This window comes from Dendrobates tinctorius, unplaced genomic scaffold (genome assembly GCF_039654945.1).
Source record: "Dendrobates tinctorius isolate UK_male_01 unplaced genomic scaffold, ASM3965494v1 ptg000250l, whole genome shotgun sequence".
In the NCBI taxonomy this organism is placed as follows: domain Eukaryota; kingdom Metazoa; phylum Chordata; class Amphibia; order Anura; family Dendrobatidae; genus Dendrobates; species Dendrobates tinctorius.
Window position 1 is genome coordinate 39,860,244 of NW_027361917.1, and position 18,323 is coordinate 39,878,566.

The window sequence follows — 18,323 nt, forward strand, 5'->3', positions numbered from 1 at the left end:
AATTTTTGGTGAAGAATCAACAACAAGTGGGACACAATTGCGTAGTTGAACGAAATTTATTGGTTATTTTAAATTTACCTGTGTGTAATCAAGTCACCGTATAAATGCACCTGCTCTGTGATAGTCTCAGGGTTCTGCTTGAAACAAAGAGAGCATCATAAAGACGAAGAAACACAACAGGCAGGTCCATGATACTGTTGTGGAGAAGTTTAAAGCAGGATTTGGATACAAAATGATTTCCAAAACTTTAAACATCCCAAGGAGCACTGTGCAAGCGATCATATTGAAATGGAAGGAGTATCATACCACTGCAAATCTACCAAGACCTGGCCGTCTCTCTAATCTTTCATTTCAAACGAGATGACTGATCAGAGATGCAGCCAAGAGGCCCATGATTACTCTGGATGAACTGCAGAGATCTACAGCTGAGGTAAGACAGTCTGTCCATAGGACAACAATCAGTTGTACACTGCACAAATCTGGCTTTTATGGAAGAGTGGCAATAAGAAAGACTTTTCTCAAAGATATCCATAAAAAGCGTTGTTTAAAATTTGCAACAAGCCACCTGGGAGACACACCAACATGTGGAAGAAGGTGCTCTGGTCAGATGAAACCAAAATCAAACTTTCTGGCAACAATGCCAAACGATATGTTTGGTGTAAAGGCAACACAGCTCATCACCCTGAACACACCATCCCCACTGTCAAACATGGTGGTGCCAGCATCATGGTTTGGGCCTGCTTTTCTTCAGCAGGAACAGGGAAGATGGTTAAAATTGATGGGAAGATGGATGGAGCCAAATACAGGACCATTCTTGAAGAAAACCTGTTGGAGTCTGCAAAAGACCTGAGACTGGGAGGAAGATTTGTCTTCCAACAAGGCAATGATGCCAAACATAAAGCAAAATCTACAATGGAATGGTTCACAAATAAACGTATCCAGGTGTTAGAATGGCCAAGTCAAAGTCCAGTCCTGAATCCAATTGAGAATCTGTGGAAAGAGCTGAAAACTGCTGTTCACAAACGATCTCCATCCAACCTCACTGAGCTCGAGCTGTTTGCCAAGGAAGATTGGGCAAGAATTTCAGTCTCTCGATGTACAAAACTGATACATACACCAAGTGACTTGCAGCTCTAATCGCAGAAAAAGGTGGCGCAACAAAGTATTACATTAAAGGGGCCGAATAATATTGCACACCTCACTTTTCAGTTTTTGAATTTCCAGAAAAATGTAAAATAACCAAAAAATTTCGTTCAACTTCACAATTGTGTCCCACTTGTTGTTGATTCTTCACCAAAAATTTACATTTGGCATCTTTATGTTTGAAGCATGATATGTGGGAAAAGGTTGAAAAGTTCCAAGGGGCCGAATACTTTCGCAAGGCACTGTATGTGCAAATGATGTGCCTAACTGCTAAAATTAAAAAAATGCACCCCAAACATTTTTACTCATGGGGATAAGCCACTCACTTGAAGCATATTTGCATACTATATATATGAACATTTGTGTAACACAAATGATTGTTTTTCCCTAGTCCCAAGACATTCTTTACTCTAATTACGTATATGAATATGTAATAAAATATAGCAGGCAAGTAATACGGTGATCACTGGACTATATTGAAATTACTTACACTTGTCTTCTCAATGTGCTCCTTCAAAGAGTCAATTAATAAGTCTCCGACCGGCTTCCAGTCACTGCGCACTTTCTCTGCTGCCACCAATCTTGCATCCAGATCATCCATTGAACTTTGCAAAACCCTCAATCGTTCCAAAGCTTTCTCCACTTGCTTCTGCCAGCTGACAGCCTGCGAGTTTAGGCTTTCCCACTTCTCTTTAACCTCTACTGACTGTTTCCGCATAGTTCTGGCAATTTTTTGGGCTTTCTCCTCGGGGGTTAATTCTTTTGAAGACAAAAAAAACAGAAAAGCTTTGTAAGATTAAGCATTTAAAAGTCAAAATGAGGTGTATCATAGCCCAAGAGGCAAATATGGAGCACGGCCTACAAACGGATGATTTATTGTTTCTAAATAACTCCTAAAAAAATCAGACAACTAATGTTTTTTATGGACTTCTTATAAAGCCATGCTTAATAAGAAAAAAAAATAATGGTGTTATCTGGGCCTGAGTTATTTGTGGGCAGGCACGGTATGTTAACCTACAGTACGCGTTGGCGGCCTTTCCTGATATACACTATCACTGCCACCGATATAAGCGATATACGTAGTGGAACAGAGCAGCTCCAGACGTGTCTTAGTGGTCACTGCTGAGTAATGCACTGATCTCCATTCAGCTGAAAAGTACAGATAAAACCGGCTGTCAGTCAGTGCCGGGTTTTTCGGCTACAGCCACTGTTCACTATGTACTGAGTGGTGATTTAAGCCCCACGGCACAACACTATGACTGGAAGGCCAAGGCTTTCAGGAGGAACAACGTTCATTTCCTCCCGGCAGAAGGGCTCTCAGTGTGGGTACTGGACAGTTTCAAAAAATCTAAGAGATTGTGTACACGAGAGTAGAAATCAGACCAGTGATCTACCTCTATCTTTCATGGATACACTGCAATTCTGTAACATAGGTGCTGAAAACGATAGCTGCTGCTGTAAAAAAAAAAAACGTATTGCACATGGATTCTACACAGATGACAAGTGAGAAAAAAATCGTACTACTTTTCTGGATGAAAATTGGAACAATTTTTTATACTATTGTTTCACCTAGCCTACTATTTGTGAATTAATTGATTATACTATGAATCTATCATCAATATGTCAATCCAAGTGACATCGCAGATGTGCTCAATGTAAACAATCCAGAGACGCTGCAGTCCATGGTAGCCCTTTTAAGCCATGCAGGATGCTCACGGTAACATGTGTTAAGGAAATTACTTTGAGAATTGGCTGTACCGCTGGTTCTATGATCAGTTCGTGTATCAGGAAAGAAGACTAAAAGAAGCCACTGTATATTGTTCCATCCCATACCATAATCCTACTCAAACAAGAATGGGACATTTCTTTTCCAAAACATCTTATTTTTTTTAAATGTATAGCTGCCATTAATATCTAAATTACGGTAGTTAATTTTTCAAGTGCCATGGAAAAATATCTATCTTTCAACTTCTGATTTGTGTTTTCCTTTACATTTTACTCAGTGTCCCAACTTTTTAGGAATTGGGGTTTGTAATTAAAGGGGTTATCTGGTCCAAATCGATAAGTCTGCAGTCACGCTGTGTGCAGTCACAGTGCGTGCGTTACAGGGAAAACTATATGGAGCGAGGCCACGCCCACTGGCCGGGAGCATGTATAACTCATACATGCAGTATGCGATGGGGAGATTCATAAGGCACCGCTAAACCTGCCCTGATTATTGAGCACTTTGCTTCATTAATTTGCCATAGACTGTACTAATTAATGCCCCTCATACACCTAAAGTCAGTGGTTCCTATATCTCTCCCTGAAACTTCCCTATCAACTTCTGGTAATTAAATCTATTATTTTCTCTCACATATGCGATCTGTATTCTGTGTATGGCTGACTGAGCTCTGAGGTCTTCTCTCAGCAACTTCTCCAGCTTGGACTTTTATAGTGGCTATAACTCATTAGTAACATGTCTGTCATTATTGGCTGTGCTGCAGAGTGGGGTGCCTGTAGGGCATTATAGGTAAGGCCACCAGGCCATGCCCAAGGTAAAATCTTCCTTCTTTTCTGTCTTATGCTACAGTATCTGTGACACAGCAGAGAAGCTTGGAAAAAGATTATAGAAGAAATGTATCACATAGTGGATATCCACCGATATTCATAGTAATAAGTTACTGATTATAGTATCATGCTCATCTAGCGTTATGCTCAGAGTATAACACCTCGATACACTTTCAGAATCGCTGCAGTCTTCGCCCCTCCAAAAACCCAACAATAGAAAACTGCAATATATGGCACTAGTCGGGTAAAAAAAGGGGGTTCTCTTTTACAGCACTGCAGTGATAAGCAACTCACTTGAGGTAAAATCCCAGTGAGCAAATAAAAATGTACGGAATATAAAGAGGTTCATATATAAAAAGTATATCATGTCCACAAGTTACGAGGCCGGAACAGTCCCTTCCTCAGAACAATAAACACCAAACATGTAACATGGTGGTGTGGCCATTTCAGAGGAATTTGACTCAAACTAATCAAAATTTTTGGGGATTTCAAAAATTTGTACCAAAATTGATTCATACTGAAACAATTCGCTCTTCTCTCGTCTGTATGTTTAAAGGTTGGCACACTGTGGCGGCACGAAAAGTGAGGAATGATTAGACAGCCAAGACAATGATGTGATTTTAAAGATATTTAAAAAATATCAACATTCAGGTAGAAATGTAAGATTCTGTATTAAAAGCCTTGATATAAAAAGTATAGTGAGCTGCATTACTGAGATGAGGGGAAAAACAAGCTTCAGAGAAAAGAGCCAAATACCTCGTTATAGACTGTGAATGAAGAGAGGAGATGCAAATGACACGACCCAAGCATTTTCTTAGAAAGAAATAAGGTCTCGCTAGCAGCTTCTGTGTGACTACAGAGCAAGTTAATGGAATATTTTAGATTCCTTACAGAGACAATTACGGGAATTTGTGCTGCACCCCTGACCAGCTTTCATCAAAAAACTTTGCAGAAGACAACATTTGATTAAGACTGAAAAGTCAGCAAAAGGAAAATATTCTTTTCATCATTAAGTTACCATGGAAAAAAAGGAACAAGTTACAGTGTGGATGGAAGAGGCTAGTATAAATGTAATTCCGGATCCTGAGACCCAGATGGTGAAACATATTAATGGTGGAGTCCTATTAGGACACAGTCAGAAATCCTTAAAGGAATTGTTCTCTCTCGGTAGCGCTCCCTGTTTTGCAGACACTTCAGCAGCTGCTGACAAACATCATGACAGGCATGCTAAAATTGGCCATCTGCCTCATCAAGCGAAAACGTAATCCATCCATTACCTAAAAAGTGCAAGATGTGAGAAGAGTTACCGTATAAAAAACTTTAAAACCTGAAGTCAAGGTCTCACACATGATAATGTCCATGAGCACTCTGTGTGGTGCCATGCACGAACCTAGAAAAAATGCTCCATATTGTAGTAAGCGTTGGACCATGCTTAATTTTCTTCCTCACAAATTCTCATAGAACATGCCCTTGTGAAAGAGCTACAGAATAGACCCAGGGAGTACCAGGATCTGTGAGATACAAATCTGACCTAAGGCTGGATGTATGCTATGTTATTCTAGGGGTTAACAAAATTACATTGTAAGAGTTACCAAGATGTAAAGCCAATGGAGAATAACTCAATAAAGCATTAATTTAGACTTTGTGAGATAAAGGACCTGTCTACCTTTGAACAGTTATTTTTTTACTTAAAAACATAATTCCGGTGTTTTTTATTTTAGTGCTTGGTGCTTAAAATCCAAGTCCCCTGCCCCCTGTCTGATACTCATCTTCCAGCGTTTTCATCTGTCTTTGCTTCCGCTCCAGTCTGTCTCCTACAGTTGGTGACCTGCCAGCTGCTCCAGTGACTCATGGAATGACGCGGAGGTCACTAATCAATGTAAGTCTATGACAGCCTCGTTCTGCACTTGCATTGAGAGCTGTGACGTAGCGTCTGACATCCAGCCACTCAGAAGCTGTGCTCAAAAGATGGCGTTGCGAGACCGGAGTCGAAAAATTGGTGAAGACGCCGGAGCGTGAGTACATGCCTGGGGGCAGAGGACTTACGTTTAAAGCACCACTCCAGCGGTGAACCCCCCCCCCACTGGAGTGGTGCTTTACATGCGTGTATTAAGGGTAAAAAAAAAAATTAACAATAGGGTTTCATTAGAAATGTTGCATCATTTACAGGCTCATCATTTTCCTGTACATTCAAGAGCTCAGAAACAGACAGGTTTAAGAGTTATGAACTCTGCCAGATCATTATAGCAGACTGACGAATTCCCACTTTTAATTCCCACTTAGTGCAACACAGAAGCTAAAGGCAACCAGTGCAATATTTTTAATGAAACCATATTGCAAAAATTATTTTTAGCCCCAATTACATGCACTTTATTGGGATCATGCTTTCTTAGGAAATGCAGCCTCACAACCAATGCAACCAATTAAACCAAGGACATTTTATTTATAGGAGGCATATACAACTAACTATTCAATAAATCTTAAAGGGGAACCTCTCATGTCAATAAATACCATTAACCTGAAAATATGGGGTTAATTGCATTCTAAAGCTGTACAACCTAATCAGTGCTGAATCAGCTGTCAGTCAATGCCAGGGTCTGGTTACAGACATGGCTCATCATGTACTGAGCGGGGACTGAATCAGCGCCAGTAGTGCCTCCATGACGGAAGTTGACTGGATTGTAAGCTGTGTGCTCCAGTGATCTTGGCCAGTCTCCGGGCATCAGGGCAGCACTTACAAGCTTAGGAAAGAAGAGCTGGCACACACTTTGAATGTTCGGCCTCTGGTACTAGACTGCACTGGTGGTCGGTCTCCAAGTCAATGAGCAGCAAACAAAAGATGAGAAAAGCAGGGGTAGGAATAAAATGTAGGCAGAAAAATAAAGTAAATTGCAAACCTGCTTAATTTTTCACAGCCTACTGTTCCGTACCCATCTTTTAATATTATTATTATTATTTATTATTATAGCGCCATTTATTCCATGGCACTTTACATGTGAGGAGGGGTATACATAATACATACAAGTACAGTAATCTTAAACAATACAAGTCACGACTGGTACAGGATGAGAGAGGACCCTGCCTGTGAGGGCTCACAATCTACAACGGGATGGGTGAGGATACAGTAGGCGAGGGTAGAGCTGGTCGTGCAGCGGTTTGGTGGATCGGTGGTCACTGCAAGTTGTAGGCTTGTCGGAAGAGGTAGGTCTTCAAGTTCTTTTTGAAGGTTTCCATGGTAGGCGAGAGTCTGATATGTTGTGGTAGAGAGTTCCAGAGTAGGAGGGATGCGCGGGAGAAATCTTGTATGCGATTGTGGGAAGAGGAGATAAGAGGGGAGTACAGAAGGAGATCTTGTGAGGATCGGAGGTTTCGTGCAGGTAAGTACCGGGAGACCAGGTCACAGATGTACGGAGGACTCAGGTTGTGGATGTCTTTGTATGTCATGGTTAGGGTTTTGAACTGGAGTCTTTGGGTAATGGGGAGCCAGTGCAGGGATTGACAGAGGGGAGAGGCCGGGGAATAGCGGGGGGACAGGTGGATTAGTCAGGCAGCAGAGTTAAGAATAGATTGGAGGGGTGCAAGAGTGTTAGAGGGGAGGCCACAGCGCAGGAGGTTGCAGTAGTCAAGGCAGGAAATGATGAGGGCATGGACTAGGGTTTTTGCAGATTCTTGGTTGAGGAATGTATGGATCCGTGAAATATTTTTGAGTTGAAGTCGGCAGGAAGCGGAAAGGGCTTGGATATGTGGTTTGAAAGAGAGATCAGTGTCAACGATAACCCCGAGGCAGCGAGCTTGTGGGACTGGAGAGAGTGGGCAGCCGTTTACTTTAATGGATAGCTCTGTTGGGGGGGTCACGTGAGATGGGCGAAAGATGATTAATTCTGTTTTGTCCATATTAAGTTAATATAAGAACAACCCTTTAACAGACATTTCTCCTATAAGGTATGAATACGTCGTAAATGGCTATGGTGGGAAAACGCCATTAAAAAGCTATGCAAATTGATACATATACAATTAGCACAACCAGAACGTACACAAGCAGACATTTATAGCTTTAAAGATTGCTCTTTATTTCGTTTTGCCTAATAAAAACAAAATCAAATTAAACTAAATAGGTCAGTGGCAAAACACACACGAGATGAAACAACACATCTGCCTTTGTTTTCCTGAGTATGGAGTAGGACGCCGTGTGGCCACAGGGTGGTTTATGTTCTGGTTTCTAGGGAATGTTAACTGCGGGTCATGTAATGTTCCGTAGATAATTGTCCCCTGTGTCTGCCTCATCAATGGAGATTTGCTGCCTAAAGGCCATACAGGAAGGTAATTTGCTTCTGGTAGAGACAAAGATGACAAGGTAGCTTGAAGTCTAAAATAAGGGATTACTTACAAGTTGTAGCGCATCGAGCACAAGCTGAATACCATTAGATATGGCTTAATTTCAGGATCACTGCTTTCTCTTTTAATTTTATTAGCATTTTCAAACAAAGTTTTTTGGCAAAAAGAAAATCCAAACAACATTTCTTTTACAAGAACACAATAATGTCTTATGTTATCACATCAGACACGTCGATCAAAGCCGCACTCTACAGCCATGTATAGGGGTCAACATTTCACAGCTTATAAATAAATTCTGCAAAGAAATGAAAAATTTGCATTATTTGTCTTCTAGTGAATCAGAGTTACAGTCTCTAATATATTCTGGCGCAGCATTCGCAATTCTGCTACTTATTTTGGAAACAGCAAGGTTGTTGACAGTGACATGGCTGGGGCCATTCACTTTTCTTATATCCAATTATTACATAAAATGCAACTCTCTGTGCAATCTTTGTATTATTTCTTATCAGAGACATTTGTTTTTTCACCTCCTGGGCTGATTTTTTACTCTCAATTTAAGAGTAAAATCTGTCTTCAGTGAAGACAGATTTTCGCATTACTAAGATAAGATACGGCAGTTGATGTTCTCATAAAGTTCTATGGTGATGAAAACAAGGTCATCCACGTGCAAACAAATATATTCTGCTGTAAGTTCTCCTGAAACAACAGCTACAGTTTTCCATAGAACTTTATAAGCACAAACTGTCATTCCAGATCTCCGTAATGGAAAACTCCATGTTCACTGAAGACAGATTTTATCCATGAATTTTAAGCATGAATGACCAATCCAGGAGTAGATACAAACAGATTTCTCTGATAAAATAAATTACAAAGTTTCTCATTTTCATTTGTAGGACTGATTTATGAAAACATATTAAGGCTTTGTTTAAATCACGTTATGGGGCTATGTTCAGAGCATATGTCAAAATAATATTGTAACAACCCTGCTGGCATCACTGCATGGTCTCCCATCCCCCGCACACCAACTTACTTTCTGCTTCAAGCCATGCTGTGAATTCTGTCTGTTGCCAGCTCTGTGCCTCTGCTCTCCATGTTTCCAGACTGTGTGTATAGGGGGGCGGCGCCTGAACTCTCTGGTTCTTATGCAGTCTGGGTGCACCTGTGTAATCTGTCCCTGACCAATCACCTGGAGCCCTTGACTATTTAGTTTCGCCACTCCCACTGAAACATGGCCTGTGCAATGTCTAAACTCAGTTAGCTCTTTGCTGCTGAGCTAGCCAGGCCCTGTCCTTTGTCTTGCCTTCTCTGAAGGCTCTTAGTCTGTATTCCTGTGTCTCAGTACCTTGCCTAGCATTTCTCTGTCCGCCTGCCAGGAGGCAGAATATCCTGGTCCTTGAGTCTTGTTCCCAGTGCCTTGTCTGTTCTCTGCCCGCCTGCCAGGAGGCTGAATATCCTGGTCCTTGTGTCTTTGTCCCTGTCTCTCTGTCTGAACTCAGTCTTACCTTTGTCTATCAGTCTCCCTTCCTCCTTGTCCGTGGCTCCCTTCCTTGCTGTGTCTTTCCTTGTGTCCTCCCTGTCTGTGCATCTGCACTCTCGCAGCTTTATCTGTGCATCTGCACTCTCGCAGCTTTATCTGTGCATCTGCACTCTCGCAGCTTTATCTGTGCATCTGCACTCTCGCAGCTTTATTTGTGCATCTGCACTCTCGCAGCTTTATCTGTGCATCTGCACTCTCGCAGCTTTATCTGTGCATCTGCACTCTCGCAGCTTTATCTGTGCATCTGCACTCTTGCAGCTTTATCTGTGCATCTGCACTCTCGCAGCTTTATCTGTGCATCTGCCCTCTAGCCGCTCTGTCTGCACGGCTCCTGCTGCCGCTGCAGAACCTCTTGCTGCAGCTTCTCTCCACAGACCTTGTGGTTCAGCTTTGCTCCATTCCTGCTGCCACTGCAGAACCTCTTGCTGCAGCTTCTCTCCACAGACCTTGTGGTTCAGCTTTGCTCCATTCCTGCTGCTGCTGCAGAACCCCTTGCTGCAGCTTCTCTCCACAGACCTTGTGGTTCTGCTTTGCTCCAGTCCTGCTGCCGCTGCAGAACCTCTTTCTGCAGCTTCTCTCTCCACTCCTGCCTTCACCTGCACCTCCTGTGTGAACAGGTCCAAACCTGTTCCTTCATATTCCACTCCTGCCTGCCTGCATCCATACCTGCACCTCCTGTGTGAACATGTCCAAACCTGTTCCTTCTTATTTCACTCTTGCCTGCCTGCATCCATACCTGCACCTCCTGTGTGAACAGGTCCAAACCTGTTCCTTCATATTCCACTCCTGCCTGCCTGCATCCATACCTGCACCTCCTGTGTGAACAGGTTCAGACCTGTTCCTTCATATTCCACGCCTGCCTGCCTGCATCCATACCTGCACCTCCTGTGTGAACAGGTCCAAACCCGTTCCTTCATATTCCACTCCTGCCTGCCTGCATCCATACCTGCACCTGCTGTGTGAACAGGTCTCTACTTGTTCCTTCTCAAGCCGTGCCCGCCTGTCCTGTATCTCAAGCCGTGCCCGCCTGTCCTGTGTCTCAAGCCGTGCCCGCCTGTCCTGTGTCTCAAGCCGTGCCCGCCTGTCCTGTGTCTCAAGCCGTGCCCGCCTGTCCTGTGTCTCAAGCCGTGCCCACCTGTCCTGTGTCTCAAGCCGTGCCCGCCTGTCCTGTGTCTCCAAGCCACGCCTGCTTGCCCTGTATCTCAGTCTGCCTGTCAGTCACATCTGTCCAAGTGACTTGTCTCCAAGTGGGATCAGCAGCCACAGCCAGACACCACCCTGGAGTGGCAGCCGACAGCTATCTGCCGCACAAGCCTGACCTCACCATCAGAGGCTCCAGTGAAGACCAAGGTAGCTGTCGCAGTCACGCCCCTTCCAGGGTAGTCTGGTCTGTGGCACAGTGGGGCCACAACCCCCGGCTCGCGCCATTCAGCCAAGGCGCGAGCGTGACAAGTATCTTGCATATTTCCTGAATATAAATCACTGGCACATGTCACTCTACACCATACAGTCACATACTTTATCCTTAGGCCCCATATAAAAAATAGCCATCAGGCAGCATTTTCCTATAAAATACAGAACAAATGTATATTGATGTACACCTGCTTGAGCTGTAATAGTAATCTATTTCAGCATCTATCTGGTCTATAGGAGATTATTGACCTGTTCAGTGCATGGGAGTAAGTGATGGTTTGCACCTTGAACGGGCACACTAAAGATGGAGGGAACATAATCTAGTGACAACTAAATGCTGCAACATTTCGGCCACGCAAGGCTTTTGTCAAGCCAAGAAAAAATGTACATGGCTTGACAAAGGCCCTGCATGGTTGAAACATTGCTAATTTTCCTGTGCATACACTGTCAATAAAAATAGTTTTTTGGAAGGAAGATACCCAGTGGCTTAGATTTCAATTTTCACAACCCAGTGGAGTGGCTGTACAAAGTATGCATGGGATATATCCTGTATTTATGACCACTAAATGCTTGGAGGGAGCGGAGGTTTTGTTTGGAGCTCACCAAGATGTATTAGTTTGTCGAGGTAGGAGTTCCAACAATAGGTGCCGATCCTGCTGGTGAGCGCAGCCAAAGTAAGAAGATAAGGAATTTTCATAGGGCATAACCATCCAGGTAAAATATGAAATTGATTGAAAAACCATTAAAAAATAGGGTTAAAAAGAAACCTGATACGTTTGTGAAGCAGCACAGGAGCCCTTAGTCTAAGGGCACTTGAGCTGCACCAGAAACGTGTCAGGTTTCTTACCATCGCCCGCCATACTGAGGTACCCAAAAAAGAGACTGACTCTCAAAAAATGGGTAGTAGAGCCATGATTGGGGGTGTCCATGATCCCAAGGGCCCACTGAGGGGTTGATGAGGGTAGGGGTTAAGGACTTAATTTGTTGGAGGTGTCAGGGTCCGGGGCAAGTAGCCATTTGTTGTCCCATGTCACCCAAATGCATGGGACTGCAGCTTAGGGCGTCACGGTTCGTATTACGCTTATCCGGCCTCCACTGTGGACTATCAACCTGAGAAAGGGCCGTGTACCTGTCCCGTGACGATAAATGGAATACTGGTGTCTGAACTCTTGGGCACTGGGAGCCTAGTGACCTTCGTAAGGACCACACTCCCTCACCAGCTGATCCCTGGAAGGATTGTGGGCTTCCGCTGTATTCATGGGGATGCTAAGGACTAGCCTGTCCCCCAAATATCCATATAAACAAACTGTGGCACTAAGCTCCATGAATCCAGGAGTACTTCTCATGCACCACTGGCAGCTCCAGGCTGACTCAGTTAAACCTCCCACAAGGTCCAAAGCAATGGAAAATCCAAAATTCCAAGGAACCAGAGAAAATAGGGATAGAGCCTTTATTCCTTTTCCAAGCCTACAATGGCTGTAATTTTTATTGTACTTCTGACCTGAAAAAGGCACTTTTGGGCCGAAACTTTGCTTCACTTATCTACCTCAATTGTACTTCAGCATGTGATTTTTAAGGTTGGAATAAAGTTTATGTTTTATCCCCATTTTCTCTGTTGCCTCAGAATCTTGGAATTTACTAAGTTCCATGAAGTCGATGTGGTCAAGGACAGGACCTGTTACACCCCATTATAATAGGGTGGGACTTAACTTATTCTGGGACTTATGGTGAAATGCGGGGGTGCCAAGTTACTGACAAAAGAGCCAGTTCAACAATGAAAAATGCCCATCGCAGCCTGAGGAGGATGAGTCCAGCCTGTGTGACTTTGCTAGTGATGAGGACAAGATGGAGACCCATGAAGCCAATATTCTCGATTTGGGAGTTTCTGAGGGGAGTTTAGGGACTCCTTAAATGAAGGACCCTACCTTAGAAGGGGCATTTGATAATACTACTATTCTAAATATGGATGCTCAAGAGCCGGGGGCTGACACCAGGTTTCCATACTTTGCTGTAAATAAGGGATTGCTACACAGGGTTACTAATTTGCGAGGGGGAAGTAATAGAGCAACTGTTAGTACCTGGACCCTATAGGCGTAGGGTGTTAGACCTGCCCCTTTCTCATGTCTTAGGTGGGCATCTTGGCAGAAACAAAACCCGAGAACGGGTCCTTCAGAGGTTCTACTTGCCTGAATGTCACTGAGAAATTGTGAACTATTATCGGTCCTGTCCCACCTGTCAGCTAATTGCTCCAGTTGCTCACTTCTGTAGTCCCCTAGTGTCATTACCCATTATAGAGGTCCCATTTGACCGAATTGCCATGGATCTTGTCGGACCCCTAGTTAAGTCCACTGTAGGGCACCAATATATCCCGGTGGTCATGGACTAACAAGATACCACTGAAAAATTCCTCCGCCAGGAGTATAGCCCGAGAGCTAGTCAATATTTTTTCCAGTTTGGGCCTGCCAAAGGAGATCCTTATGGACCAAGGAACACCTTTCATGTCCAGAGTGATGAGGGAGTTGTGTAAGGCTCTCCAGATTACGCAACTCAGGAAATCGGTATACCATCCCTTAGATGGATGACCTGGTGGAGAGATTCAACAAGACCCTGAAGATCATGCTAAAGAAGGTTGTGAAAAAGGATGGCTGAGACTGAGATTGCCTACTCCAGTATCTGCTGCTTTCTAAAAGGGAAGTTCCACAGGCTTACTATACAGGGTTTTTACTGTTAGAGCTCTTGTATGGCTGATGCCCTTGCAAAGGAGGCTTGGAAAGCAGAGGTAAGACCCCACCGGAGTATCATCAAGCATGTGGCCCAATGCAGGAAAGAATTGTGGAGGTGATGTCAATTGTGAGAGATAGCCTCCTTCAGGCACAAGAGGCCCAGGCAAGAGTCTACAATTTGTCAAGTTTGCGGGAGGGTAGCCTGGATATCGGGTGTTAGTGCTGATTCCCACTGTGGAAAAGTAAATTTCTGGCCAAGTGAAAGAGACCATGAGAAGTGGTCAAAAAGCTTTGCAATGTCAACTACGAGGTCCACCAGCCAGGGAGAAGAAAAGCGTACCAGGTGTACGTGTACCACGTCAACCGGCTTAAGCTGTAGCGAAACAGGGAACTGGTGGAAACTACTTGATTGGAGGCCAACCCCGAAGCCAAGGTTATGGATGTCATTATGGCAGAGACACTATATATGGCTCAAAAACAACAGTTCCGAAAAATGTTTAGCGTAACGAGAAATATTTTCAAACTTGCTCGGATGTACGCAGATTGTCAAGCATGAAATTCTGATGGAACTGCATGTACGGGTAAATCGAAAGCTATATCGAATTCCTGAAGCCCGCCGCAAGATAATTTTGATGGAGGTGAAGAGAATGTCCAGACTGTGCGTCAATGAGGAGTCAAAGGGCGGCTGGTCCAGCCACATTGTCCTTTTGCTGAAGCCTGATGGAGAATAGCGCTTTTGTAATTATAGGAAGCTGAACGAAGTGTCCAAGTTTGATGCATATCCGATGCCCTGAGTCAATGACCTCATTGAGAGGCTAGGGTCAGCCAGATACATCTCCACCCTTGACCTAACGAAAGGGTACTGAAAAATTCTCCAGTCCCAAAATGCCAAGGAGAAGACAGCCTTCTCTACATCTGAAGATTGCTTCCAAAACACCAGAATGCCTTTAACTTGCAAGGAGCCCCAGTCACCTTCCAGAGGACCATGGACCAGATCCTAGCCCCTCACAATAAGTACACTGCAGCTTTCCTGGACAATATTGTGATCTTCAGCCCAGATTGGGGAAGTAATCTGCAGAAGGTCCAGGCAGTACTGGATGCCTTGAGGAAGGCGGGGTTTACCATGAACCCAAAGAAGTGGGGAAGGAGGAGGCAAAATACTTAGGTTATATCATTGGAAGGGGCGAAAGAAACCCACAAGTTAACAAAGTAGAGGCGAGCCAAAATTGGCCACAACTGATCTCCAAGAAACAGGTTAGGGTATTTCTGGGAATTGTGGGATACTATCGGTAATTTATCCTGAATTTCGCCATGATAGTCATACTTCTGACAAACCTCCTTAAGGACACAAAGATGTTGGTAGTCAAGTGGTCTTTCAAGGCGGAAACAGCGTTCCAAGAGTGAAACCTCAGAGGTCCCAAGTTGTCCCAGGAGATAAATTGTGAGGAACATCCAATCCTATACCTAAGTAGAAAACTCTAATCTTGTGAAAAGAATTATGCTACAGTAGAAAAAAGAATGCTTGGACATCAAAAGGGCAATTGGAACACTGAGGTACTACAACCTGCTAGGCCGAAAGATCAGGTTAGTGTCAGACCATGGGTCTCTGAAATGGATGAGAGAAAGGAAGGGAAATAATGCCTGGTTGACTAGGTGGTTTTTAGGGCTCCAGGACTGCTGCTTCCATGTGGAAAGGTTTAGAAAACTACACGGTAACACAGATGCCCTTTATAGACTTTCCTGTTATTGACTGAAGGTGCAAAAACTCCCAGCTTTGGTCGGGGGAGGATAGAAGGTCACTAGTAAAATACTGGAGGGGAGATATTTGTCACTCAGGATGTTAGCCTCAGTGATATGAACCTGGAAAATTGCTCCAGCATAGTATTTGCTGAGAGGGGTTAGTCAGCCATGTCAAGGTCTGGGTTTTAGTAAACAGCTGAAGTGTGGGAGGGAGTCTGTTCACCGTATCTCCACCCCAGGGTATGGTCCAGATAGATGCTAAGTGTGGAGCCTTTGGGCTCATTCAGTGTTCTGTGTACTCTGGAGGAGTTGACCTGCAGAGCTGGGCTCTTGGTAAACAGAGCTGAAACCTGTTTTCCTTTGTGGATGGATCCCCACAGTTACAAGGGACCATAGTGAGTGCTATTTCTATGTCAAGAAGACTAAATATGACTATCTTTGTACACTGGTTTATGAAGCCTGTTTTAATAAACCAGTTGAATATTTAAACGAAAAGCATTCCTGTGACTACCTCGTTAAGCAGCCGAGTGATCCTATCTACCACAATGTATAAAGTAGCATTTGTACACAGACAGATGTACATACTGTTGCTTCAAGTATTATTTGGACAAGTAGACTCTGATTTCTCTACTTCAAAGTACACAGAAAAGGAATATAATAAATGTACATAGCACTTTTGGAAAATTACAGTCACCTTTGCTGATTTATTTCATTCTCAAGCTATTGTGCTTCATGGTTAGCAAAATCAATGGCAAACTAGGAAAGGAACAACGTGGCATGCAGCCCAAGTGTACCGCACTCATGCAACGCTGCGTGAATTGACATTCAACTCTTTGTATTCTGTCTGACACCAATACAAGGAACAGAACGTTGTTTTCAAGAGTTTGAAACTGGTGTTCGTTTTTGCTGCTGCAGAATGTGGGATATTTGGTTTGGTCAATGCTTGCTAATATTTTACTCTTTTTCCAGTTAGAATTATTGAATTAATCAGCAGGATTACACAAAGAAATGCACCACATTGAGACTGTTTACACACAGAAGTACAACTCTGCAAACTAAAAAACAAACCCAGGAAAGTTTACTGTATATACGAGTAAGTTGATTGGATGTTGATGGGAAAGGGGTGTTACTATACCCCTTGCCAAAGAAGTGTGTCCTAATACAATGTGACAGTGACTGAATGTGTAGAAACATCCCCCACTGGTAATACCCAGTTATAAATTTATTTATATATATATATATATATATATATATATATATATATATATATAAAATAGAGAAATAGCATGGGAGTTATTATTTTCTAAAATAAACACGTCCAATGAGTTGACTGGTACTCTAGAACCACATTAGATAGTTATCATATGGTATTTAAGATGATTATAAAAATCAGATAACAGTCACCCAAACCAGTTGGACGTCTATCCAATGTGTACTGAAGTCAGTTGACTCCTACCCATTCCCATTGAAAGAAATGAAAAACTCAAACCGTGGTGGAATAAAAGGAGTAGCTATCAGCCAACCGGAAGTGTAGCTTAAAGCTCTTGGGCCTCATCTATTTATATAATTGCTTTGTAATGTTTTTATTTCATGTTCTGTCCAGATGTCACCATATCCCAGAATTCCAAGCGGAGGAAGTTCACCGACCGCCATATTGGGACACCCAAGTGATGGTCCTGGGTTCGAATCCCACCAAGGACAACATCTGCAAGGAGTTTGTATGTTCTCCCCGTGTTTGCGTGGGTTTCCTCCGGGCACTCCGGTTTCCTCCCACACTCCAAAGACATATACTGATAGGGAATTTAGATTGTGAACCCCATCAGGGACAGTGATGAAAATATGTGCAAACTGTAAAGCGCTGCGGAATATGTTAGCGCTATATAAAGTTTATTATTATTATTAAGGTTATACACTTATTTCTCAGCACTGTTAAAAAGTGACACTGAGGCATAAGTACCCTTAACTGCTGCCGTTAAAAGGCATATCGGCAGTTGTTAAGGGGTTAAAAATGAGTTCAATGTATCACAGTATGCAGTAAGCTGTCATGCTCCCTCTAGTGATGACTGCAGGCAGTCAAAATATTGTTTAAATTGATGTCTACACAGGGGATTTTGAGCTCTTTATCAGATAACAGCCCCATTCACTATATAAACGTTTATTAAGAAATATAACAGAATAAAATATTTAACCCATTTAGAAAAACTAACAGACGGTTCATATCCATTTCTATAACCATCTGATTTTTAGGATGTCTATTTATTCACAATTTGCTGTGCAATTTTAGGGAAGTGTATAAAGTATAGGTAGGCATATACCCTTTAAGGCCAGTCTATAAATCTCTACAGCTTTAAATAACCAATTATCAAACAGCTGGTGAACAAACGAATGAAACAGCAGCAAACTCAGATGAGACCAGGAAGCCGATAATGGAAACTAATGGACATATGCTTCATTATTTATTCAGAACTAAGGTAGTTGCAATTTAGAACTTCAAATCACCATAGTTATCTGCATCTTACCCCAAAGTAAAGTAATTGGAGGTCCCGGCTGATAACAGATTGCGGTAGTAAGCCGTCTGTAATGTACTCAGCAGTAATACATTGCTGTAATGGTGCCATTCTATGTAGTAGAAGACGATACGGTGAAGGTAATGAAAGAATTGAAAGTAATGAAAGAATTCACACTTTCAGATGTGCGCTTGGTGGTGGTTCGTCCACTTTGGTCTAGTTTCTACATCTCCAACCATTGCTTAAATGTGACATATCTAATATATTCTTTTCTTGTTACAATACATCTTAGCTTTATCTTCTGAAGGCACAGACTGCAGGGCAGCCATCCATATCACTACTGGGAGTCAGTTGTCAGATGAAGATTAAGTAAAA

General features: G+C 43.0%; 1 protein-coding gene across 7 annotated transcripts in view; it reads right to left on the reverse strand.

The window, feature by feature from the left end:
- Positions 1-18,323, reverse strand: part of UTRN (utrophin) — an 897,027-nt gene that overhangs the window by 259,124 nt on the left and 619,580 nt on the right. For all 7 annotated transcript variants that reach the window (XM_073557627.1, XM_073557629.1, XM_073557628.1 and 4 more), the window contains one exon: positions 1,634-1,902. In XM_073557627.1, the coding sequence (XP_073413728.1) occupies positions 1,634-1,902 (269 nt within the window). The remainder of the gene's footprint in view (positions 1-1,633; positions 1,903-18,323) is intronic.